At 37.7% G+C, this 27,481-nt stretch overlaps 2 protein-coding genes and 1 long non-coding RNA gene across 5 annotated transcripts in view; 2 read left to right on the forward strand and 1 right to left on the reverse strand.

Moving 5' to 3' along the window:
- Positions 1-237: 237 nt before the first annotated feature.
- On the forward strand, positions 238-8,529 carry calr (calreticulin). The gene is made up of 9 exons (XM_017468823.3): positions 238-468; positions 908-1,009; positions 3,064-3,267; positions 3,364-3,458; positions 3,560-3,769; positions 4,741-4,854; positions 5,363-5,506; positions 6,937-7,029; positions 7,757-8,529. The coding sequence occupies exons 1-9, from the start codon at positions 375-377 to the stop codon at positions 7,964-7,966; spliced, it is 1,266 nt and encodes a 421-aa protein (XP_017324312.1). The 5' UTR covers positions 238-374; the 3' UTR covers positions 7,967-8,529.
- A 2,650-nt stretch (positions 8,530-11,179) lies between these two features.
- On the reverse strand, positions 11,180-11,769 carry LOC108265818 (uncharacterized). Its single transcript, XR_001812759.3, has 2 exons — positions 11,460-11,769; positions 11,180-11,341 (listed from the first exon to the last, which is right to left on the reverse strand). It is a non-coding gene; the product is annotated as an uncharacterized LOC108265818 (long non-coding RNA).
- The window catches only part of eps15 (epidermal growth factor receptor pathway substrate 15), a 32,969-nt gene continuing 16,734 nt past the window's right edge, over positions 11,247-27,481 (forward strand). Inside the window, exons 1-11 of one of the 3 annotated variants that reach the window (XM_017468531.3) lie at positions 11,247-11,388; positions 16,634-16,675; positions 20,509-20,598; positions 23,189-23,236; positions 23,330-23,425; positions 23,633-23,695; positions 23,870-23,995; positions 24,249-24,308; positions 25,285-25,485; positions 25,881-26,026; positions 26,770-26,923. In XM_017468531.3, the coding sequence (XP_017324020.1) occupies positions 11,362-11,388; positions 16,634-16,675; positions 20,509-20,598; positions 23,189-23,236; positions 23,330-23,425; positions 23,633-23,695; positions 23,870-23,995; positions 24,249-24,308; positions 25,285-25,485; positions 25,881-26,026; positions 26,770-26,923 (1,053 nt within the window). In that variant the 5' untranslated portion in view covers positions 11,247-11,361. The remainder of the gene's footprint in view (positions 11,389-16,633; positions 16,676-20,508; positions 20,599-23,188; positions 23,237-23,329; positions 23,426-23,632; positions 23,696-23,869; positions 23,996-24,248; positions 24,309-25,284; positions 25,486-25,880; positions 26,027-26,769; positions 26,924-27,481) is intronic. The other 2 variants (XM_017468530.3, XM_017468532.3) reach the window with 2 other exon arrangements.

Raw genomic sequence — 27,481 nt, forward strand, 5'->3', positions numbered from 1 at the left:
AAAAAACCCACAAGCTTGCGTGATTCCCTTTCTCCATCTCAAAATCGTTATTTCACATCCTCCTTTTAGGATTGCGAGTGAACTGCGTGGTTAGACAGAATTGGGTAAAGTTTGCTGTCCATTATTTTTTATTAGCGATCTGATTGGTCGGAATCTGTGACCCCGCCTGCTCGTGCTCTGGGCCAATGAAATGAGGCCATCTGTTCTGAGCCAAGAGGCGAGCCTGGCAACGCCAAGAAGTGCTCATTGATTTAGAAAAGCACGTTGTTGAGATATCACCGGTATTAATGCGTGCTTGGGTGACGTTATAACGGTTTTCACGCTAATTCATACATTGTCTAGTACTCTATTGAGAGCATATTTTTTTGGACAAAATGACAGCGCTCTGTTTGCTTTTCATAAGCTTATCATTCGCCTTAATAACCGCAGAATCGTCCGTTTATTTCAGAGAGCAGTTTGAAGACGGGGGTAATGTGTTAATTTTTATATTTACACTACTGTAAACTGTCCATACGCGTAGGAGATGACCTGCACTAACCTGATGTATGGGTTTATTTCTTAATAAAACATTTTTATCTGAAGTTAAAAGTCGTGTTTCTAATAAGTCACGCCACTCCTGTGGCTATGCTATCGTCATTTCTCTTAGGTATTAGGTAACAATAACATCCTTCACCGTGGTTTATGTGTTGTCTTTCTACTCTGTAAACATACAGTCTGAAACAATGGAAGTCTGAATATGAACATTGACCTGCATTAAAGTTGCATATTATATCATGGATGTTGGAAAACGCGGATCCTTTTAGCGAATTACAAACGCCAGGGCGTCACACTTATCCAGACATTAGGTAACCTCGCAGATGCTTTTCATTAACTGAACATCTTTGTTGTTATTTTCTTGTTTGTGTAGATGCTTGGAAAAGCCGGTGGCTGGAATCCACTCATAAATCCGACTATGGCAAGTTTGTGCTCTCGGCCGGCAAATTTTATGGCGATGCCGAGAAAGACAAGGGTGAGATTGTCCTTTCCTCTTTAGTGCTCAAATCCTCATGTTCTGGCTTTGATGTACATTTTTGTCAACAACGCATCAAATCTCCTAAAATAATAAACTGGACCAATCCTAGAAAATAAAACCATTGAGTGAGTTCAGGATTGGGTGCCATTTGTGCTACATATTTAAATATTTATATGTAAAGATAAAAATACATTTTAACACTTGTGTTCTGTTCATGGCAAAAAAAAAGAGACTCGTTTTATATTAGTACCTAAAGAGTAAGCATACTCCATTCTAATTTTACTTTTTGGTGCATCTGCTTTACCCCCTTCATATTTATATTATACAAGATACACTTGGCCAGTTTAACTCCACAAATAAAAACGGATTAGAAAAATGGTGCAATATTAATTGACACTAACTGCTTATTAAAACAAAAAATGTAAATACGTGAATTCACTCAGTAATATTTGCCATCATGTTATTTGTGCTCATGATCGCGCACATCTGCTGGACGGGGTATACCCAGGTATGAAAAGTGTTTCTGTCTTTACTGTTCCCCTGCAAAACGGAGATTTATTCAAGGTTGGTCATTTCAGCTCTTATATTCTGTCTCGGGTGTCTGACCCGTTGTTAAGTAGCCAACAGAACACAGGGTGTAAAAATGGGTGGTGTCTTTAACAACAGCCTATGTGCATATTTTATATAAATAACTTAACCCTCCTATTATGTTGGGGGGAACATCCATTATGTTATGGGTCAAAATGACTTCCACAGTTTAAAAACGCAAAAAAGCAGCAAAGAACCCTTTAAATCAGTAAAACCTTTTGCATACAAATCATGACCCTAAATGAGGAAAGTAAATAAAAAATTCAGACAAAATGAGAGCTTGACCAGAATTTCAAACATCTCAGATGTGGAAAAGGGTCCAATTGACCAATAACATAATAGGAGGGTTAAAGTACAAACAAAACAGACAGCACGTAGAAAGCAGGATTTTTGCACAACACAAATCACTATAGTTCTACTTGACCTGTAATGAAATATATTCGGAATATCCACGTCAAATGTCTAAGAGGAAGGAAACTCTCTCCTTCCCTTGTTCTTTATTTTTAATTATATTTGGTATATTGTCTGCTGTGGAAATTCAAAAATGCAAACTTGGTTCACAAATTATAACTTAAATTATCAATTTAAAAAAATTAAACCCTATTACTTATTATTTATTACTTATTAAAAAGAAAAATGCAGCTATTTATCAAAGAAAACTTGTAATGGCTAAATGAGCCCAATTTGGACATTTTCCCTTAGGGGTGTACTCACTTTTGTGGCCAGCGGTTTAGACATTAATGGCTGTGTGTTGAGTTATTTTGAGGGGACAGCAAATTTACACTGTTACACAACTGTACACTCACTACATTACATTGTAGCCAAGTGTCATTTCTTCAGTGTTGTCACATGAAGAGATAATCAAATATTTACCAAAATGTGATGGGTGTACTCACTTTTGTGAGATACTGTGTGTGTGTGTGTGTATATGTATGTATGTGTATATATATATATATATATATATATATGAAAAATAAAAATTGCCTGAAATGGGCTAACACTTTTTGTGAATGGTAAAATGTATGTTTTCTCACATTCAATGTTGAAAAATGATTTTAAGGTTTAATTTTTAAGAGTTATAAGGGCTAAATAGCACCTCAATCGTGGACTCCCACCCTTATGCACATTGTAGAGTGTCAAACTCAATTTTGTGTCCTGGCTACGTTGGCACTTTTGTATCCTCAAAGGTTATTCATTTTGGGTTTGTATGGGTTTATTAAAAGTGCATATGTTGTCTAGATTAACTGTATAAAGCAATGAACCCAAGCGTTAAAGCATGACATTTACAGACAAAAAAATGTTAATGGCTTGCAACTACAAATTACAAGGAATTGGGTTGTATTCAGCCTGTGGGCCTAGAGTTTGACACTTCTGTGGTAGAGCAAATTTATGTGCACACACTGTATAAACTGAGAACTGCTATAGTATATCACTGAGCTAGATATTATCGTGTTGTCTTCCAGGTCTTCAGACCAGCCAGGATGCTCACTTTTATGCCATTTCATCTCGGTTTGAGGACTTCAGCAATAAGGACCAGCCACTGGTCATACAGTTCACAGTGAAACATGAGCAGGGCATAGACTGTGGAGGAGGCTATATTAAGCTTTTCCCATCAGACCTTAAGCAAGAGGAAATGAATGGAGATTCCACATACAATATAATGTTTGGTGAGAAAGCTTACTTTTTTCACAACTTGCTATCTGATTCCTTAAACTAAGAATAAAGAATTGGGAATATTTTACTGAAGATATGTTCTATTTAAGGTCCTGATATCTGTGGCCCTGGCACTAAAAAGGTTCATGTCATCTTCAATTATAAGGGCAAGAATCATTTGATCAACAAAGACATCAGGTGCAAGGTAAAGTCAGCTTTAGGTGGTATTCCCAGTATGCTAATTCCATATTTTTCAGTGAGTTGTTGGAAAATTGATCCCACTAATCCTGTGATGTTGATAACTAGGATGATGAATACTCCCACCTGTACACACTTGTTGTTAATCCTGACAACACGTATGAGGTGAAGATTGACAATAAGAAGGTGGAGTCTGGATCTCTTGAGGATGATTGGGACTTTTTGCCCCCGAAGAAGATCAAGGATCCCGATGCAAAGAAGCCTGAAGACTGGGACGAGCGGGAGAAAATCGGTGACCCTGATGATAAAAAGCCAGAGGTGAGGTGTTTAAAAATAAATTTTAACTAAATGTAAAGTTAGAACTGCTAGTTGTAGAAGACACATACAAACCCACACCTTTTGTTATAATTAGGTTATATTTCCCCTAAAGAATCAGTCTTTTTATTATTAACTCCTCATGGAAGGCTGATCCTGATTATGTTCTGTAGTTTGGTGTTTGGATCAAATTTGTTAACACCTCAAAAGCCACATTTTCCATTTAAGGAGCAACATCACCTTTATACCTTTGTCAGGTTTGCGTGGCATAATCATGAGTGGATCTGCCATATGGATACCATTTCCAGTAGAGTTCTTGCTTGCCAGTAGCCAGTTGTGAGTTAGGGACTGGGCATTTTATTGATATTAGGTGAAGGTTTGAAAGCAGATGATAAGGAGAAATAGATGTTGAGTTTTTGAACTAGATTTATTGACCATTAAGCCCAGCTGATAAGCAGAAGTGACGTGTACAAATCAGTCTGATAAGTGCAATCAGAATTTGGCAAAAAAAAAAAATTCCATCAGTAACAGGATTTCCTGTAGTTGTGAAATTTTAACAGCATAGTGAAGCTATTGATTTAATTACATTCCACAGTGAGGTGGAAACACCACCACCTTTTTATATCAGACAGCATGGTGTTAAAAAACTATCACCTGAGTTGTGAAGCAGTGCCGATTGTTTCATCTTGACTGAATATTTTTTTCATTGTCTTAAAGCAATTTTGATAAAGACGAATGGTTGAAATTTGTTTCTATCAAATGTAAATAGTGAAGTTAATAATCACATACTTGAGTATTTTTAAATTATTTATTTAAAATTAAATGAACAAGTAGTTTATTTAGCAGCAGGGTGCTTATTTGGGGTGCCTTTCTGTGCACTTTCTGTGCTTAATTTGATATAACTTAAGCTATTTTATACATCTAACAGTTACTGATCCTTTCTAAAATTTGTCTGTTCTTTTGGCTTTCGAAAGGACTGGGACAAGCCTGAAACCATCCCTGATCCTGATGCCAAAAAGCCTGATGATTGGGACGAAGAGATGGATGGAGAATGGGAGCCTCCCATGGTTACCAACCCTGACTACAAGGTACACAAAGCTCCCGTTAATTACAAGGATTTAAAATATAATTCCTATGCTAATTTTTCAAGGGCATCATTCAGAAATGGAATACAGAGTATACAATTACAGTGGACATGATGCAGGTTCTGTCTAGAGCTCTGGTAGATGCCCCACTGTAAAAGTTGAATTAGAAATGTACAATCTGTGTAATTTTAGAACTGAGCCAAGCTTTTTGTGAGAGATATATATATATATATATATATATATATATATATATATATATATATATATAAAATAAAAAAAATACAAACATCTCAGTGCATGAATTTGGGATTTCCATAAACCCATGCTATAAGTGACTGCTGCCTTCAGTTGTGTCTCGTTGAGTGTGGTATTTCAGATAGTTAACACGTACCAAAGAAACATTTGGCAAAAATAAGTAACTTCCAATGTTCAAACAGATTATCTTCAATGTAAAGTGTATTTAAGCTGTTATTTAAGAATGTTCCATAAAATGGGGTTTCCCCTTTCTTAGGGTGAATGGAAGCCAAAACAGATTGACAATCCTGCCTACAAAGGAAAATGGGTGCACCCTGAAATTGACAACCCTGAATACACTCCTGATTCTGAGATCTACAAATACAGCAGCATTGGAGTGATTGGATTGGACCTGTGGCAGGTTTGAATCCTATTATCTCTTATGAAAGTGTGTTTAATGCTTGATGAGATGGATTAAGGTGTGATGGTCTTGTTGTTATACATTGTAACACATTTAATATATATACACAACCCCAATTCTGAAAAGGTTGGGACAGTATGGAAAATGCAAAAGAAAAAAAAAAGGCATTTGATTCAAATTCAGTTCACCCTGTACTATACTGAAAACACTTATTTGATGTTTTACTTGGTGAATGTAATTTTTAAAAAAAATATATGCTCATACCAAATATGATGACTGTCAACTCTTTACCACTGTGTAACATCACCTTTTCTTTTAATAATACTTATTAAGCGTTTGGGTGCTGAAGACAACAGTTGGTTAAGCTTAGCAAGCGTAATTTCCCCCATTCATCCATTATGCATTTCTTCAGCTGCGCAACTATATGGGGCCTTTGTTGCCTTATTTTGCGCTTCATAATACGCCACACGTTCTCAATCGGCGAGGTCAGGACTGCAGGCAGTCCATGCTAGCACCCGCACTCTCTGCTTACCCAACCATCCGGGCAGAATGTGGTTTGGCGTTGTCCTGCTCTGGATGGCAGCATATGTTGCTCAAAATGTGTACATGTCTTTCTGCATTAATGGTGCCCTCACGGATGTGCAAGTTACCCATGCCATAGGCACTGACAAACCCTCATACCATGATAGACGCTGGCTTTTGGACCTGACGCTGATAACAGTTTGGATGGTCCTTTTCCTCTTTGGCCCGGCAAACAAGCCTATGTCAGGATATCCATTACAGACTCATGACAGTTTTTAAGACAGTGACGTCTGAGGGATCGGAGATCACGCTCATTCAGAAGTGGTTTTCGGTCTTGCCCGTTACGCACCAAGATTTGACCGGATTCCTTGAATCTTTTAATTATATAGTGCACTGTAGAAGGTGAAATACCCAAAATCCTACTGATTTGTCTTTGGGGAATGTTGTTCTCAATGTGTTTGATTATCTGTTTGCAGATTGGCGAGCCTCGACCTATACTTGTTCTTGAAGGACTAGGCCTTTTTTGGAGGCTCCTTATATACTATGATTAGAGGATTGCCTCACCTGTTGGACATCCCCTTCTAATTTCAACTTGACATCTCTATTTGTCCTAAATTTTCCCTGTCCAATCTTTTTTGGAACATGTTGCATGCATCAATTTGAAAATAAATGTTTATCTTCAAAAACCTATGCAGCTGATGAGGTCAAACATCAAATACCTTGTCTTTATACATTTTTTTTTTTTGCTTAAATACAAATCAAAGTACATTTACAAATCACTCCTTTTGTTTTTACTTGCATTTAACATACTGTCCCAACATTTTCGGAATTAGGGTTGTAACTTCTCTTGTATGAGAAGTGCTCCTTTTACATTTACTAACCCACATTACTTTCTTGTGTTGGAACAGGTGAAGTCTGGCACCATTTTTGACAACTTTCTCATTACCAATGACCCAAAACTGGCTGAGGAGGTTGGCAATGAGTCTTGGGGTGCAACAAAGGTACAGTCATACTTGGTACCAACAATTTAATCCTGTATATAGTTTTATATACTAATACAGTGAAGGAGCATTCTAAATGCATTAATAGGACATATGACTGGTTTGAAATGCATCCTCTGGACTAAAGAAAATGCTTTCAAATAGTTGCTAAGAGCATTCATATCACACTGGTAAAGCAGCTATAAATGTGTACCCAAAATTGATTATAGTTCTGGTGGTGCATTCACCTGGCTGTTAATTATATTTCATATTTAGCTGCTGATATTGCAGAGTGGGAACAATAACACTGATGTAGTTATTATTTAAAGTTACACTGTTAACATAATCAAACAGTAAAAGCCACTTGTCTTTTGGTTGGATTCACAGGATTGATCTACACATTCCTTATGTACACGATTATTTTGCCATGAGCAAAACTTGACCTGTTTGAAGCAGAATCTTAAACAGACAGTGTACCGATGGGCAAACGCGTTTAAACATTTAAGCAAGCTATATTGTTACTCCCTTTAAAGCCCTTTATCACATACATATGGAGTATGGCTCTCCTCTGAATACTACTAAAGCTATTCTACAGCTAGTTTTTTTTATCAGGGCTATTTAGTGCCCTGATGTCATTATTTGAAAATGTGTTTGTGTGCATGTGTATATTGTAATCAGTGCTAAACATAATTAATTGTATTTAATTGTTATTGATTTTTGAGTTAATGCTATGTGTTCTGCTTAACAGGATGCTGAAAAAAAGATGAAGGATAGTCAAGAGGAGGAAGAGAGGAAGAAACGTGAGGAAGAGGACAAGAAAAGAAGTGAAGAGGCAAAGGATGAAGCAGATGAAGAAGACAAAGACGAGGAGGACGAAGATGAGGAAGATGAGGAGGAGGAGGATGAAGAAGATGGAGAGGAGGAGGGAACAGACTCTAAACTTAAGGATGAGTTGTAGACTTGAAATGAAACTCCTGCCTTGTCTCCTATTCTCAGTGGAGGAATTTGGCAGAGACATGAACTGTGTTGGACATTCCTTTGTTTCTCATCTCAGACATTTAACATGTTCAGTTCTGGTGCTGCAAGCATATTTATAACTTAAAGCATACTTCATTGAGCTTCTTCAGCATAACCAAGTGGTGTTCAGAGGAACTGATATAAGAGGAATGGCCCACCTTTGTAATGAATACAGTGTACATGATGGATTGGGGAAATTATGCAACATGATTAAGAAGGCTGCAAAAAAGTGATGGTACACAAAGTCTCTGTGAATCTCTGCTGTTCAGCTGAATTCACCATTTTGTCCGCATTCATTTCTGTTACTGTATTATCTGAACATTTAGGAGCCTGAGATTCCAACAGATTGCTGTTCATTTTCCATCCATAGTGCAGTATGATTGAACTCTATGATTGCGTTTGAGCGTGAGAATCCTTGTAAGTTTTTTGTTTTTGTTTGTATGATTCCAAATCTAACCTCAAAGAAAAGATAAAATTGTATTGTTAATATTTGACATACCTCCATGCCCCTTGCACACGTGTGAATTTTTGTTCTTATAAAGAAACTTTATAACTGACAGGGAAATACAAACCATTCCACAAACCAGATGGGAGCACTGCAAAGCTGTGGTTTGATATGGGTCACAGTATAACTTCTCAAAACCCTGCTTCAAATTTAATATGCCATTCATTTGCTGGCTTAATTTGCAGTACTGATTTGGCTTCAATTATAGCCTTCCCCTAACAAATATATTTGACTGGTGTGGACCAGTAGTCAAGTTAAGAATAAAATGTACTCACACTTACACAAATGTAGTTTGTGAAAAACATGTTTGGTCTTTTAAAATGTTGTTTCTTTAGTTTGCACTGGAGCTTAAAGGAATTAATTAAGGAAGCTTATAGCCTCCATTTTAACACTGTACAAACTACGTCACAAATCATCTCTCATCACTTGAACTGCATTACGTTGTTCATTTTTCAGTCTTAAGCTGATTAGGGTTCTGACACCCTTGCACTGATCTTTTTTAAATTTTTATTTATTTATTTATTTTAAATAGATTTAGCAAGTGTTATGAATGATCATCCCTGTGTCACTGGTTCATCAGTTGTCCTAACTTATACTTTTAGAAGGTACTAACCACTGCTACCTGGGAACACCCCACAAGACCTACACTTTTGGAGATGCACTGACCCATTCAGATACTTACGTTTGCCCATTTTTCCAGCTTCCAACACATCGACTTCAAGAACTGACTGTTCACTTGCTGCCTAATATATCTCACCCACTGACAGGTGTTATTGTAACGAGATAATCAACGTTATTCATGTCACCTGTCGGTGTTTAATGTTATGGCTGGTCTGTGTAACTGTTAGCGATATTAAGCCTTGTAACTCCAGTGCAAAACTGAAGCAAACCTTTGGCACCAAATGTGTCTTGGCTGATTGACTATATTTGGGGTGAGGGAATAAATTATTTCAATTTCATTTTAGGGGAAACTATCACTTTTTTTTTTTTTAACAAAGTAGAACATTTTGTTATGAATATAGGCCTAGTGGATGATAGCACAAAAATAACTTTTATCACAAGTACTTACTGAAAAAATAAAAAAGCCAATCTGGTTAGGGTCCTTGCCAGTACTACAGCATTCCAATTACACTCCACTAAGATAAAAATAGGTTCATGGGTTCTTTGGTAGGTAAGGGTTCTTAAGGGTTATAAAGGGGTTCGATTTGAAGTGCTCTCTGAAAGGTAAACCCCTGTATTTTAGGGTGTTACATAAAGCCCCAGGGGAATAAGAACCCTTTAGGGTTCTAGGATTAACTCTGCACTGTTAAGTGATCTCAAATTAAGTACGTTCACGTTTCCCAATAGTGTACAATTAGTCTCTTCTATAATAAGTTTTCTATTTAACCAGCAGGGGTCTCCATGCTTTCTTGTGGCCAGAAATTAAATATAACAAAAAGTACATCAATTAGATGTGGGTCCATCAGAATCCAAATTCTGACTTTGTGGTCTGGACTCAACTAAACTATCATTCAAATCTATTTTTTAATAAAAGTGACACTCATGTTAGGAATTAAGGTAAACTAATAATCACTTTGCTACACTTTTGTAGAACTATTACTGATTTTATCATGTTTTGTCCACTATTTTGTACTCCATTGAAGGATTTATACCGGTTTATGCCAGTGTTATGGCCAATTCACAAATTAAGAATAAATGCAACACCTTATTCAATAGTTAACATATTTCAAAAGTGCACTGGTTGAACAACTTCCTCTCCAGTGTTACGGAAATGTGAGGAGTGTACTCACTATTGTGAGATACTGTATGTATATATATATATATATATATATATATATATATATATATATATATATATATATATATATATATATATATATAATTTCATTAATAGGACATCTATTTTTTGAAAAAACCATTTAATCCAGTATGGGTCATTTTGACCCCCTTTATGCATTTGTGAAGTTTTTTTTGGTTCATGCATTGTAGCATTAAATATCAAAAATCTAAAAGGTGTGCATCATACCTGACACCTAGTTGAACATTTTACAGTTGGTTGTGTGACTTTAAATAATGGTATATTTTGTGTATGAGCCCATGCAGTAATAAAATACATGGCAATATTTATACATGACTTAGTTAAATATCAGAAATCTAAGAGGTTTGCATTATAGCCGACACCTAGATGAACACTTTACAGTTGGTTATATGACTGTAAGTCCAACCATCCATCCATCCTCTATACCGCTTATCCTTCCTTCAGGGTCACGGGGAACCGGGAGCATATCCCAGGGAGCATCGGGCACAAGGCGGGGTACACCCTGGACAGGGTGCCAATCCATCGCAGATGACTGTCATTCCCTTCAAGTGCTATTGGAGTTAGAATCGTGTTTAACAATGTCGTATGTAACTTTAGAGACGGTCCCTTAATTTCTGCATTTCTGCGAATATCGAACTTCTAACGTCAAACTAACTTTATTCCAGTGTTCAACTGGTACCCTGCCTTGTGCCCTGAGTTCCTTGGATGGATGGAACTTGGCCAAAATGGTCGTCCAGCTTGGCTTGTGTTTTGGCAGACAGTAGCTGGTCAGAACAAACTGTATTCTTTAGCAGGGTTACATATGGCATAATTGGACAATGCCAAATAAATTGTGATTCATCGCGGTTTAATGCACGAGTATAGTTGATTCTCAGATCTGCACTAGAGCTGATTCCAGATCCAGATCCAGACCAGTAAAGTACAAGGTTCCAGCTCCGGATTTTCTGGGTGCCGTCATTGGCCTCATCGCCTATCGCAGAGCACAGGATGGACTAGTGGGAACAGAAACATTATGGCTGCCAGTCTTTCCTTGACTCAGGTAACCATGGTTTGCAATCAATTTTAACATTTATCTAACTAGTTTTTTTAAAAAACAAACAAACGTATTACCTTAAACACGTCTTCACACTGTTGCGCGTTCAAGTTTTGAAGTTGAACGCGGTCATGCTTTGTGTGGTTTCAAGCTGTTTACAGTCAGTGCTTGGGCAAAAAAGTTTCTAGCTTAGCCTTGTGTCTAATCTTAGGGACTGCTAAAAGGGCGTTGCTAGTTTGTGTCACTTTTAAAATGATTTACAAGTGTTCGCCTCGCCCTTCTTTAGAAGACCGTGCAATATTACTTGACTTTTGTTTTACGTCTAAAAGTCTTAACATTAAAATATCGCGGATTGTAAACAGAACATGGACGTTGTTGAAATGAAGTGTGTAACGTTAGCAGCAGTTTGGCTGGAAGTCCACCACAACTGCGAAGCAGCTGGCCAGCACAAGAGTTAAGCCCAAATGAAAGATTGGCAAAGTGGAAATATTTAGGAAAAAGTTTTTTTGTTTTTTTTTAAGAAGCGCCCCACTTGGTAAATAAGCTGTCAGTTCTGCCGGAAAGTCGCTCAAACGTCTCCACAGATTCCCTGGTCACAGGATATTAGTTTAAATGTAGAGCCAGGAGGAAGTGCTGCTGTGTGCTCTAGCTTGCTTTCTGGCTAGTTAGCTTTGTACTGTCGACAACAAAAATAAATCGTTTGTAACTGTCAAAATATGACAAAAACTGAGTGAAATATGTCCTTTTGTTTTCTGTGAGAGAGAATTTGATATCACTAAACAACTTTGAGTTTTTTTTTGTTGTTGTTGTAACTGATTAGCAAGCTAACGCACTTACTGAAGGATGCTAGTCAAGACATGCTAACTTGTATCACCTAATTAATATATATATATATGTTATATTTATTTAAAGCTAGCTAAGTAGATATGTGCAGTTATAAGTTTCTAGTAAACGGACAACTGCTTCATATATATACTTCTAATTGTAACTTATGCACAGTTCCTCACTTGAAGTTAATTAGAAGTGTAACTTGCCTGTAAAGTGCATTCATTTTTATTGGGTCTATGTATAGACAGGTGACATTAAAAGGAAAAAGTGTTGGGCTACTACAAGCCACCAGAACAACTTGAGTGCTTCTTGACATGTATTGTACAGTTCTACTGCAGTTGTACTGCAGGGATAAACACTATTCTTCCAAAAGATATTCCCTCAGTGTTTTGGTGGAGGTGGTGGAGAGTGCTGTCTAACACCCAGCTCCAAAATCTCACATGGGTGTTCATCTGGGTTGAGATGTGGTGATGGTGAAGACCATGGCATTTGGTGTACATTATTCTCTTAATTGCTTAATCATATCATGCAGTTCAAGTGTTTGGAAACATCTGCGCTGATTATGTTTCTCCGTTTATTTATTCATGCCTTTCCTTTTATTTGCCAACCAAGTGTATATGTCATGCTTACTCAAAGGTCAGGTACAGATTGAAACAGAAGATCTCAAGGGAAAGGTGGTGTTTTTTTGTTTGTTGCATAAATATGTCTCAATACATTATAATCTAAGGTGAAGACAAAATGCGTGTCTGTGCTTTGCTATATTTCTATAACAGCAAAAGCTGTTATAGAAACACAGCATTTATAGCTCTAGAGCTGTGCCCTGGAAGAAATGAATTAATACTCGTGGATATCTGTGCATGTTTATTTAAAAGTGTTTATTGTTGACTTTTTAGAGATGCAATAACTGAAACAAAGATTATATGATGAGTAGTAGCAGGTGCATTTGCGTTAGTGATGGGAAGTTCGGATCATTTTACCGACTCGAATCTTTGAATCTTGTTCAACAAAAGGAACAAATCCTTTTTTTGAGTCACATCCTTCATTTCAGCAGAATATAATTAAAATGTTGCATGTTAAATTCCCCAACACATCTAGTACTTACACAAACGTTGATAACATTTGGAATAAAAAATTATCTATTGGCTAATGCAACCTAGGCTGAATTATGAGAAACAGAAATGATGAATTATTTGCTTAGATGGGTCTTCAGGCTATGCAGTCTGTTAGTTCACCTCATCTCCCGGTCCCGATGGGGCGGTCACCATAAGAACAAATGACTTGAACCCGAAGACTCGATTGTTGATCTAATCACTTCGGTTTCCTGTACAGAACATATGGGTATGTTGCAGCGCATGCACGGTCAAAAATGAACGAATCACTCTCTGAGTCAACTCGTTGTTCCCGAGTCATATTAAAGATTTGTTCAAATTGAACAAATCGTTCATGAACGACACACGCACTAATTTGCATTGACCGGATTGCGTGACGTATTCTGATGTTTATTCAGCATGAAAAAGAAGATGGTTGCAAAATATTGCCTGGCAGGAACACTTTAGCATGCATCAGTAAACTCTTGAAGGGAGACAGAGTTTCTTGGCTGAAATCAACAGCTGTTCTGTTCTGATGTCAGTCAGTGAGGACTGCTGTAATAAAGCGATGCAGTGCAGAATGTTGAGTTGTCACAGTGTCTATTGTGTAATTTGCAGATTTAACACCTCTAACTGTGCAATTATTAGTCTGTACTCAGTAACTATGTGTGGCAGACTGAAATAACCCCTTGAGTCAATTGGGGCGGGGGATAGTGAAAATTGTATTTAAACAACTATTCATTTGTTTATTTGCTACATTTAGTTAAATGTGAAAAAAATAAAATAGCTATAAAAAGGAATAATTATTACAATTTGAAAAGGAAAACAAGTTATCGCTTTGATGATTAGCATTATCTGCATCAGTTTCTCTTCTTTTTTTTTCCCCCCCTCTCCTGAGGTAAATCAGGAAAAATCGGTTATGCCATTTGACAAACGCGTACCTCGTTGTTACTCTTCACTCAGCTAATCTCTGTTTGCTCACATTTGTGATGAAATATTCATTAATTACTTTAGTGAGATTTGTTCTGGTTGGTTCTTTGTTCTTCCCATTTTTTTTTCCCGATTAGCGTTCAAAATTGCCAACATTGTCCGATGCCATCTCTACAGTGTCAATGACGGCGGATTGTCCATCACAGATAATTTGACATTTGGTGCATACATCATTTACCAATTCAATCTTTTAAATGTATCCAGACATCACATCCTTTATTTGAAAAGCACACTTGGGGTAGCAAGTTATCAATTGTAAAATCTTAAATTTTAAACCATGTAAAAGGCAGAAAGTTTTGGCTGTTTTACGTAATTCAGACACAGTGGTATCCGATGGGTTTCCCCAGACCAACCACCTGTATGATGCTAATACACTCAGCAAAAAAAAAAAGTCCTCTCACATTCAACTGTTTTTATTTCCAGCAAATTTAAGCATGAAAACATTCAACAACTGAGACATAAACTGAACAGGTTTCACAGACATTTGACGAACAGAAATGGAATAATGAGTCTGAACAAAGGTTGGGGTCAATATTAAAAGTAGCAGTTAGTATGTGGTGGCCTCCAGCTGCTTTAAGTACTACAGTGCATCTCATCCTCATGGACTGCAACAGATTTTTCAGTTCTTGCAGGTCTATGGCATATTCACGCAGGTGAGCAGAAATCCTAGGGAGTTTTCTTCTGGTGTTTTTCAGACTCAGTAGAAAGGTCTCTTTAGTGTCCTAAGTTATTGTAACTGTGACTTTAATTGCCTACCACCTGTAAACTGTTAGTGTCTTAAGGACTGTTCCACAGGGGCATGTGCAATAATTGTTTATGGTTCACTGAACAAGCATGAAAAACATTGTTTAAACCCTTTCCAATAAAGATCTGTAAAGCTTTATTGGATTTTACAAAATTCTCTTTAAAATACCGTCTCCTGAAAAGGGGGCGTTTCATTTTTTTTGTGTGTGTGTATATATGTATATATGTATATGTGTGTATATATATATATATATATATATATATATATATATATATATATATGTATATGTATATGAGGGTGTCTTTATTAGTAGTAAGCTAAAGTATCTGGCCATGTCTTATAGACTTGCTGTTTCACCACTCATCTGAGGGCCTTCATCAGTTTTTTATTAGGCATTTAAAGAAGTAAAGCTTAAGCTAAGCTATAACATAGTTATATAGTTAAAGGAATGGTTAAAAATTCAACTCCGGAAGGGCTTTTTAATTACATAATGAAATTAAATATGAGCATTAGAACAGGAAGAAGATAAAATCCATGAAGTGGAACCTTCACAGGAACACAATTAAATTCAAGCAAATCTTTCACTTTCATACTTGAATAAATAATTACGTGTTTGAAAAATCTAATAAACAAGGAAAAACAATTGTTCACTTTCCTTAAAGGTAGTCAGTAAGTTAAAGTGCTATTTGAGCTGAATTCATTTAGCCTGTGAAGCTCCAGTAATGTAATTTGCAGTGGATTTGACTGGTCGATTTGTATGGGATAAAATGTTATAGCCTAGATGTACCAGGTTTAAGATATTACTGTGAGGTTCATCAGGACTACTCTTATTGATGGGGTTTGGAGTTCAACAAAAGACAGGTTCATTTGGAATGGAAGTCTGATATTAATATAGCAGATCTTGCTGATTTGTGCTGGACTAAAATGATTGATCTTGTCGATTATCACTAATCATTACAAATTATATGTCCTCTCAAAGTAAAACCTAAGAGATAATGTGTCCACATTTTGCACCGCAAGTAATAGAAAGTGGCGAAAATGTCTGCAATCATACAAAGTATATTCCAAAATCATTTTGCAATTATCCTTATAAAACTGGATCAATATTCGTAAAAATTATATAAATCTTAGCAATAATTGTATATTTAAAAGATTTCAAGTAGGCTCAATCATTTTCTATTCCAAACTACTGAATCATGAATTTGTTCAGAGGGTGTTCTGTGATTTCATTTAAATGTAAATTGCAAATTAGTACAAATTTAGTACGTTTCATTTTATTCTTAGTCTGTCATGTTGACTTTCACTTACTATATCAGAAGGTTCTGCAGTAAGGGATTGGTCTGTGTGAGGCCTTTCTGAATTGCTTTGTACGTTCACACCCATAAATTCCCAGCTGGTTGCCAGATGGCCTTCCTTTTTTCCTGTGTTTCCTGATTATGTCGCAGTCCTTCTGACACATGCACATCAAAATGATGAAATAATTTATCCGCATTATATCTCAGGATTTTGTCTACCGTAATCTCTGTTCAGTAAGGAACAAACATTTTTATTGCCTAATACTGATAATATTTTCTTTTTTTCTTCTTCTCTTTCTGTACAGCTTTCGAGTGGGAACCGTGTGTACGACAAGTACTATCGACAAGTAAGCATGGAGACCTCTTTTTACTCACAATGGGCCACATTTATTAAGCTGAATATGAACCGATTTGTGTGTAGACTGTTTGTATGAGTGTTTACGCAAGCAATTTGGTATATTCCCGAAAACTCCTGTAAATTCGGAAAAACGTTTGTATCCTGCTCATGCTCCTAAGTGTGTAAATTTAAGAATAAGATGATTGATTAATGTACAGTGCCATGAAAACGTATTTGTCCCATCCTGCTGTCTTCTGTTTTTGTGTATATCTCATACTAAATAGTTTTAAGATGTTCAAACAAAATACAACAAATCAAAGGCAACCTGAATAAACACAATATAATGATAATGAGTCTTTATTGATCATATATACATTTCAGTACAGTGAAATTCTTTTCTTTGCATACCCCAGCATGTCAGGAAGCTGGGGTCAGAGCACAGGGTCAGCCATGATACTGGAGCAGAGCAGAGAGGGTTAAGGGCCTTGCTCAAGGGCCAACAGTGGCAGCTTGGCAGTGCGGGGGCTTGAACCCTCAACCTTCCGATCAGTAACCTAGAGCCTTAACCGCTAAGCCACCACTGCTTTTACTTTTTTGTTGAACTAAAAAAAAGTTATCCAACACCTATCACCATGTGAAAAACTAATCGCCCCCATAAACTTCAAATCTGACACCTTTAGCAGCAATAACTGCAACCAAATGCTTCCGATAACTGCAGATCAGTCTTTCACTTACTTCTAGGACTTACTCCTATGCTTTGGATCATTGTCTTGCTGCATAATCCAGTTGCACTTCAGTTTCAATTTATGGACTGAAGACCAGACATTCTCCTTTAGGATTTTCTGGTAGAGAGCAGAATTCATGTTTCCCTCAATTACTGCAAATTACCCACGCCCCGAAGCAGCAAAGTATCCCCACACCATCACACTTCCACCACCATGCTTGACCGTAGTTATGATGTTCTTTTAGTGGAATTCTGTGTTTGGTTTACGCCAGATGTAACAGGACCCCTGTCTTCAAAACAGTTCCATTTTTGACTCCTCTATCCTCTGAACATTCTCCCAAAAGGTTTGAGGATCATCAAGGTGTGTTTTGGCAAAATTCTGATGAGCCTTAATGTTCTTCTGGAATATCAGTGGTTTTCACCTCGCCACTCTTCCATGGAAGCTATTTTTGCCCAGTGTCTTTCTGATAGTGGAGTCCTGAACAGTGACCTTTATTGATGCAAGAGAGGCCTGTAGTTGCTTTGATGTTGTCCTTGGTTCTTTGGTGACTTCCTGGATGAGTATTTGCTGTGCTCTTGGAGGAATTTCGGAAGGTTGGCTTCTGTGAAGGTTCACTACTTTGCTGAGTCTTTCCATTTGAAGATACAGTAATGGCTCTCACTGTGGTTCTTTGGAGTTCCAGAGCCTTTGAAATAGCTTCGTAACCCTTCCCAGACTGATGTATTTCAATCACCTTCTTCCTCATCATTTCTGGAATTTTTTTCAATTTTGGCATAGTGTGTTACTGGGTAAGACTTTTTAACCAACTTCATGCTGTTGAAAAAGTTCTATTTAAGTGTTGATGTGATTGAACAGGGTTTGCAGTAATCAGGCCTGGTTGTGTCTAATCCAGCTGAACCCTATTATGAATGCAGTTTCATAGATTTGGGGAATAGAGGGTATGCACGTGACTTCACGATAGCCGGAGGTGGTCACGCCCACAGAGTGGCAAAAAAAGTAGCAGCGTGAATTCCACGAAAACACAGTAAAATGCATCTAAAATGGGAAAAAGCTTTTGTGAGATCGTCTGTGCTAACAGATTCAACAAGAATTCGGAGCCATCTTTTTACAGAGTGCCTAAAAACCATGCACCCCCCCTCTTCCCCTAAGTCGAGCAGTGTTAAGTGTAAGTTCTTTTGGCATGTGGTATTCATGTTGTGCAATCATGAATAATTTGCTACAGATTTCTTTTTTTGGGAAAAAATAATTATTTTTCACAAATATATAACGTCACTCAGTCTGGCCGAGGGGGCGTGGTCCGGTGGGAAAGTGACGTCAATCCCTCCCCTCTATTAGTTGCTACGGGGGCAAATACATTTTCACACAGGCCCAGTTGCTATTGGATCACTTTTTTACTTCAGTAAATAACATTGATTTAAAAACTGTACTGGTTTGAATTTCTGAAATAATTTAGTATGAGATGTACACAAAAACAGAAGACATCAGCAAATGCTATTTCACAGCATTTATATGAATTACTGCACTTTTATATATGGAATATACTGTTAATATACTGAGTTTAAATTGCTTAATTATATAATGAAAATATTATTTTCATGTTATTGCGACTTAGAGAAGTGCTTTGGAATCTTTATATAAAAAAACCCATCTTCATGCTAATTCAGTAAGTCAGGGACTAAGAATAGCATTGAGAACATTTTGTGAAAACCAGTCATTTCATATTATTGCCATTCGTTAAAGAATACTTAAAAAATGAACAACGCAAGCAAATACAAACCCGTAAATTTAGACACTGGCATAGAACTGTGTGAAATTAACTTCCACTTCTGCCTGTCAGCTTTTACCAGCTGTCTGCACACTTAAACTTTTATGAGCTTTTATGGGCATAACTACATGCAATTTAGCTGTGACTGGATCACCCTTTGCACGTGGTCATCAGTATACACACGCCGAACCATGTGTAAATCTGGCAGAAAATGTTCATTTACACACAATAAATAACACTTAAACATTGATAAAATAAATATTGATTTAAATATTGAGGCCTGATATTTTTCTGTATCGTTTTGAAAAGAACTGTTCAGTTTATTTGTACTGTATTTTACAACAAAAGAACGAGAAACGCTCATCATGAATTCATCATCTGTGAATTCAGCTAACACCTCTTTGAACCTATCCTTTCTGTAACATGGTCTCTGTAATAAGGCCTCGTCAAATAAATAATTAATCGAGTAAATGACCTGTGGTCATGCTATGGCTCAGACTGCTGAGTGATAATGAGACAGCAGTGAGCATAGACTCTACCCATCCTGGCAAAGATTTCCCTTGATGCATCTGTGCATCCCATCTGAACTCATTTATTTTCAGGCAAGCGCATGTGTCATCCTGCACCCGACAGCTAGATAGGCATATAGATAAGACTATGTGCGGACTCTAAATTGTAGACGTAGTGTATTACAGCACACTACACACGCCCATGTCAATCGTAACACGCTCATTTGACCAATGAGGAAATTATCTGATAAATTGATTTGGGTGTGTTGAAACCTTTAACCACTGTATCAGTCCAATTAATGTATTGAGAAATTGCAGGATGACTAAATAACGCACGCCTGAAATACGGCTGTACACATATTTAAGTGCTTAACTCACTGTTGAACTAGGCTTTCGACAGGTATTTAACTTGTATAATCATGGATGGTCAAATACCTGCCACTAATTGTGATATATTAACACAGTATAATAAAGAATTAACACCGTAAGCTACATATGTGATGTAGTTTAGTTTTTAAAGCTGTTTTTTTCTTAAGGATACCATAAGGATGAATGATTTGCAGTATTGTCATTCAGTGGTTTTGGGTAGTTTGTTCATTTCATTTTTGCTTTACATTTTTTCTGGCCCAGAAATTTGCTCCATGGAACAGAACTCTTCAGCACCACATATGTAGTTTCATCTGCGGGTGTAGGATTGATGGGGATGTCTCCTTGATGTTTAAGCATTGACTCCTGAAATAGTTTTATAATTAAAAAAAAAAAAAAAATTTAAATCCCATGTGAGAGGAAATACAGCATGAGATAACATGCCCTTCCTTAGTTCTGTGTCTGTGCTTGTGTGCAGGTCGATCCATCTGGCAGTGGGCGAGTAGCAGCCACCGACGCGGCCTTGTTCTTAAAAAGGTCTGGTCTTTCAGACTTGGTCCTTGGCAAGGTAATATCGAACACAGTATGCATATATAACCACTTCAAGCATTCAGGCAAAGTCCTGTGGGACATGAATGTCAATATACTGATGCAAACGTACCTAGATATAGCAGCACCTTTGCGCTAAGGACACTTCATCTAGTTTACATCCTAATTTTATATTTGTAGCTAGATACATTTACAAAAGCCATAATGTTCATTCATGTCAGCTTTTAACGATATAATCTAGGAAATGTGTGTTTTATACAGTAATGGGGGAAAAAGAAAATACACTCTCCTTCAATTCTGTATTTTTTTTATTTATTTATTTTTTAAATTAAGGCCTACATAAGAATTGTGTGGTCCTCACCAACTTCTATAAACAAACAAATGACCTCAGATGCAACAAAAAATACAACAGATTTAAACATATAATCATATTTTCCCAAAATGCAAACCAACATTCAGAAACCAGGTGGGGGAAAAAATAAGTACACCCTTCCTACTTCCACAATCCTTGGGAGTAATTAGCAGCGAGGTGTTGCAAACGAAATGAACAAGATGAGAATAAAAGCAGAATTTGGTGTTCTGGAGCACTTGGTTGTGTCTCATCATCATGCATGAAGAAACATTAGCCATGACCTCAGAGAACCAGTGGTTTGGGAAGGGTTATAGGCCATCTCCAAACAACTTGAAATTCACCATTCTACAGGGACAAAGATTGTTTACAAATGGTGGACCTTCAAGACATTTGCCAATCTTCACATGAATGGGCGTCCCAGCAAATTCAGTCCAAGGTCAGACCCTTTAATGTGCAGATATATTAAGAGAAACGCTGTAACCCTGTACAGACAGCTGTAAGAACATTTAATTAGTTCTGTTCATGACAGCACAATCAAAAAACAGCTGAACAAGTATGGCTTTCTTGGAAGGGTTGTTAGGAAAAAGCCATTCTTTCCAGGAAGAATATGGGAACTTTGGACCGATTAAACCAAGGTGGAGATTTTTGATCATCATGCACAGGACCACTTTTTGGCAAAACACAGTGCATCACTACAAACACCTCATACCAGCTGTAAGCATGGTTGATGTAGGGGTGATGATTTGGGCTTGTTTTGCAGCCACAGAACCTGGGGAAACTCTATGATAAATAAAAACATAGAATTCAGATATGGAAAATCAAGTCTGCGACTTTGCACTTACATCGCAAACAAATGACTTGCGGCTTGACTTGGACTTGTGAAAAACTGACTCGAGACATGACTCGGACTTGAAAAACACAAGTCATTTTGCTTTGGATTTCCCGATTATGTTCTCTCTCCACTACCCCACATGACTGCATCAAACACCACTTTTTTTTATTCATTCCTCATTCATTCATCCCCTATCAGCAAACAATTGATCTCTAAACACACCAAGCCAGCATTATTATATACACGTGTGACGCATCTGAAGGTGTCTGTTCATCACCCACTGGAAAAGTGCTGTTATATAAATGAGCAACAAACAATGACAATGTATTCAAGTCTTACCTTGTGATGATCTTCGTGTCATTTAATTTGAAAAGCAATCACTTAATCCAAAGGGAAGCTGTGGTGTTACTGACCCCTCAGGGACTTGCTTGCTGTCTGTTTACAAGCAGTACAAATGTTGCCGTGTCCTTTTGCATCCCCCCACCCCCCATATTACCTGCAATATGCATATAATTACATCTATATGCGGATGTTTTGTTACCGCTGGCACTCACTGGAAGACTACCTTACCCATAATTGCTTGGGAACTACAGCTAACTACGGCAAATACACAGCACGTTTTTTCTCGTGGTGACAGTCTCTGTGTTCCCAGTAGTATAAATCACCCTCCGAAGGGCACCCTGACAGGAGAGTAGTCAAGAAGTCATGCTGTAACATTGCTTCAAACTGAATTTTCAGTAAAAATGACTTGGTTCCGTCTGACTATTATTAATAGCTTGAAAATAATAGTTTTTTATTGTGTAAATGATTTAAGTAAAACTTTGTGTGCTTTATTTGGCAATTTTTAATAAATGAACAAAACATTCTCTAGAAGTAATCAGTTTTAATATTTCAAAATTGATTTAGCCTCATACACTGTTAATTACACTAACTAGCTGAAAGAACTATTGCTAAATATCAAACAAAGACTTGAGACTTGACTTGGACCTGGACCTCAGGGACCTGTGAACATGTCTGATAGAAGTGAAGGAGGGTGTACTTTCTTTTTCCCATAACTGTATGTCTACTATATTGCACTTTATTTTATTATTGTGGGCAGTAGCAAAACAATATTTATTCTTGCATGGTTACTCTTTTGTGGCCTCTTCTAAAGAAAACGGACAAATCCATTGTCATACGCTTATCCAAAAGTAATAACAGAGATAGGCCAGTGATGAATCCCTAAAGGCAGAATGCTACATGTAATGAAGGCAGAATGCAGTATTGTAAATGTATTTCACGGTGTAGTCTGGTCCAAGTCTATAGAATCCTCGGAGCTTAAATCCAGAAAGCTATCTTCACATGCAGGTTGTGCATTCATAGATGCATACAAGTGATAAACTTCTAGTTATCTCAGAAATATGATTACCTGTTTTCCTCTTTCAGATATGGGACTTGGCAGATTCGGAATGCAAAGGCTTTTTGAACAAACAGGTATCTCTAGTTTCGATACATTGCTGTGAGAAAGTCTGAAAGACTTTAATAAGGAATAATACTAATGTATGTTTTTCCTTGTTGTCTTTCTAGCAATTTTTTGTTGCACTGCGATTAGTGGCTTGTGCTCAGAATGGCTTTGAGGTTGCCCACAAAAACCTCACTGTGGCTGTGCCCTTACCAAAGTTCGTAAGTGGAAGCTTTGTTTCACCTTGAATATGTGTCGGATTGTGTTTTTTACTAGACCCTGACGCCCTGATGAGTAATGATGGGGGGAAAAAATTAGACATAAAAAGGATATCATTTCTGCAATGTCAGCAAAATTGTTTAACAGGAATGCAGTTTGTATATGTGAGGTAATAATTCCTCCTGCTGTTTTTTTTTTTTTTTGGCTAGCACGACACAACCAGTCCTCTCCTCCCATCAAATGTGCCCATTGACAGTCCATGGATGGTCAAGGTTAGAGATGATCCAAGCTTTTAACATTTAATAAGACCTTTTTAAAAACTGTATTTAGGGAATGCCTTTATATAATCAACTTTTTAGTTCTACTGCTTTTTTCTAGTCTGACATGAGAATTGATTATGTTCTTGTGCTTGTGTGTTGGTGTATGTGTGAATGTTTGCGGTATAGCCAGAGGAGAAGCTGAAATTCGATGCCATCTTTGACAGTCTCGCGCCGGTGGGTGGCATACTCACAGGCGACAAGGTCAAACCAGTGCTGCTGAACTCCAAGCTCCCTGTAGATGTGCTGGGCAGGGTAAGCCACAGTAGTGTACTGACTTTAGGGTGGTGTTCTTCTACAGATAAGATCCACACAAGCTAACCCCCAACCACACACACACACACACACACACACCCTGAATGTGGAACATGCATGTGGAGCATTATCCTACAGGTGGCAGTACAGTATCCTGGTTTATAATCATCATTGAGCTTGTTTGTCTGTTTTTTACATTTGAAATGTTCAGGCCTGGACTATGATGATGAAATAACTTGAACCTCTGTTGTAGGTATGGGAGCTTAGTGATATAGACAGAGATGGAATGCTGGATAAAGATGAGTTTGCAGTGGTGGGTCTTGTGCTAACTGATAGATTAAACATGTACACTCTTATACACTTCTCACCTCACCTATAATTTAAATGAACATTTGCAAAATATGATACACCGATCAGCCATAACATTAAAACAACTGACAGGTGACGTGAATAATATTGATTATCTCGTTACTATGGCACCTGTCAAGGGGTGGGATATATTAGGCAACAAGTGAATAGTCACTTCTCAAAGTTGATGTGTTGGAAGCAGGAAAAATGGGCAAGCATAAGGATCTGAGTGACTTTGACAAGGGCCAAATTGTGATATCTAGAGATGACTGGGTTAGGGCATCTCCAAAACAGCAGGTCTTGTTGGGTGCTCCCGATATGCAGTGGTTAGTGTCTACCTACTAAAAGAGGTCCGAAGTGGACTATAAGGAAGGACAAACGGTGAACCGGTGACCGGGTCCTGGGTGCCCAAGGCTCACTGATGCACGTGGGGAGTAAAGGCTAGCCCGTCTGCTCCGATCTCACAGAAGAGCTACTGTAGCACAAATTACTGAAAATGTTCATCCTGACTATGATGGAAAGGTGTCAGAACACACGGTGCATTGCAGCTTGCTGTATATGGTGCTGCGTAGACACAGACTGGTTAGAGTACCCATGCTGAACCCTGTCCACCTCTGAAAGTGCCTACAATGAGCATCAGAACTGGACCATGAAGAAATGGAAGAAGGTGACCTGGTCTTGCTGCCAGATACCACAGCACACCTTCAGAGGTCTTGAGTCCATGCCTCGACGGGTCAGAGCTGTTCTGGTGGCGTAAGGGGGACCTTCATAATATTAGGCATGTGGTTTTAATGTTATGGCTGATCAGTGTATAGTTTCAGTTTTACAACTCATTACCAGGTCTGGTCTAGTATATGAGTCTAATATATGAGCTGTCTTGAGAATTGCTTTCAATTTGATTATATAATGGTTGCCTGCTTTAATTGTGCTTTGTTTTGTAGGCTATGTATTTGGTGTACAGAGCTCTTGAGAATGAGCCTGTGCCCATGATTCTGCCCCCTCAACTGGTTCCACCATCGAAAAGGAAAAAAGTGAATTCACCTCCTGTCGTGCCTCTCCTCCCTTCACCGCCTTCACTCAAAGAAAGGAGTTCTACCCACTCTGGTTCGCAAACATTGCCAGCTAAACTCACACCTCCACAGGTCAGCAGTCATATAATAACATACAGCTTAAACACTGTTTAATTAAGAAAAGCAGAATTGAAACAGGGTGGTATAAAATTCAACAGATAGTGTTGGAACTTCATAGCTCCTGGGTTCCTGTTTCAAATGACTCTGTTGGCGTTTTATTAGTTGGATATTTCTATTGCTTTAAATAATTTGGACATCTGTTGTAAAACATAAAACATCTTTCTGTTAGACCGTTTACATTTTTGTGCTCTTCCAGCTCCCAAAACACCTGCACCAGATATTCAATGTCCTTTATTGCTTGGATATTGTGAGTTAAGAGATAAAAGCAAGTGACACGCTCCTGAAGAGCGTTTTGGAAATATTTTGCTCTTTACTATTCTGTCTAACTTTTTTCTGTGTGATTCCAGTGGGTTGTGTCGCCTGGTGATAAGGCTAAGTATGACGAGTTGTTCACTAAGACCGACAGCGATATGGACGGGTTGGTGTCTGGGCCGGAGGTGAGGGACATCTTCCTGAAGACGGGACTGCCCTCTGCCACACTTGCTCGCATATGGTGAGGCCACTCACACAAACATTATAAAGCGAGGCATTTACCTGTGCTCTGTTAAATAGACCTCCATGTGGTTTATGAATTAGCAAGATTCTCAGCTTCTGGCCTGATCAGACATGGTTAGCACCTTTAGCAGAAGTGTACAAATACAGTGCAGTAGTGCCATGTTACTAAAAAAAACAAAAACTATCAACCAGAGAAAGAAAAAAATGTTGTTGACAAAACTTTCTGTTTTGTTCAAGTTGACTCTAATATACGTATGTGGGATGAAACCTTTCTGCTTTAGATGCATCAACAAAGAACACAGTCCAGTCCATTGTTAGGGACCGTTTAACTACTGATAGCAGCTTGTGTGCTTGCCTGACAATTATTTTAATAATCAGGGACAGACAGGGGTGTGGTGATTTTTTTTTTTTAAACAAAACCCAATACAAATCTGTCAAACCCTGTCAATGTTAATACAACAAGCGGTCATCTTGAAGTTAAACACATGCTGAGGAAAAATGGGTGAAATTTTAGTCAAACTTGCTACATCAGACTTCATCAGGAAAGGATTAGGACAGTGGCTTCTTTCTTGGGAACTTCTTGGGATGGGAAGTAGGCACTAATTTGGATCAAGTCACATCTAAATTCATATCTATTGTCTGTGTTAATGTTCTTATCTGTTGTAGTTATAGTTTTTGAAGCACTGTATAGACCTAATGTTTGCATTATCTTTATAAACTTCTGTTCTCTATGTTGAACAGGGAGCTATGTGACATTGGAGACATTGGGAAACTGACAAGAGAGCAGTTTGCATTGGCTCTCTATTTAATCAATCAGAAGCTCTCAAAAGGCATTGACCCACCTCAAGCGCTCTCTCCGGAGATGATCCCTCCATCTGATAGGCTATCACGACAGGTAAGACACACCGCATTTGTACCCACCCAATTCATTTGCTTTACGAACTTAGTTACATAGTTTTGTAGCACTGCATAAAGAGACATGTAAGAATAATAAAACTGTAATGTTAAATCTGTCTTCCGACTAATTGTGCGTTTCCTTTCTATGTGGGTCTTTTTTCTAGCTTTCTGCTGTCTGTCTGTTTGCCTGTCTGTGTGAGTCTGTTAACACTCTCTCTCTCTCTCTCTCTCTCTCTCTCTCTCTCTCTCTCATTAATCCTGTCCATTGGACCATTTTTTTTTGCCTCAAAAACCTTCACAGATTTGACTCATCATATGTTCCTATTTCATTAGCTTTCACTAGATCAATCTCATGTTAGTTTGTTAGTATTAGCCTCATATGCTGTTCCATATTTTCTGTCTCTTTCCTTCTTCTCCTTCTGCTTAACACCTGGGGTGTGTATGTATAATTTTTGCATTGCAAATCTCTTGTTTTCCAGATGTAAGCCTGTTTCTCTAATTAGCTTGATAATAATGCATACAAAATGCTGAGCATATTTTATTGGTATATGTGAGC

Source organism: Ictalurus punctatus, chromosome 5 (assembly GCF_001660625.3).
Source record: "Ictalurus punctatus breed USDA103 chromosome 5, Coco_2.0, whole genome shotgun sequence".
NCBI classification, from domain to species: domain Eukaryota; kingdom Metazoa; phylum Chordata; class Actinopteri; order Siluriformes; family Ictaluridae; genus Ictalurus; species Ictalurus punctatus.

Bases quoted from the DNA above. Each gene is read 5' to 3' on its own strand.
- calr (XM_017468823.3), top strand. From the start codon at position 375: ATGACAGCGCTCTGTTTGCTTTTCATAAGCTTATCATTCGCCTTAATA. The intron at 3,459-3,559 runs GTAAAGTCAGCT...GTTGATAACTAG, and splicing joins ACAAAGACATCAGGTGCAAG to GATGATGAATACTCCCACCT. The intron at 4,855-5,362 runs GTACACAAAGCT...CCCCTTTCTTAG, and splicing joins TTACCAACCCTGACTACAAG to GGTGAATGGAAGCCAAAACA.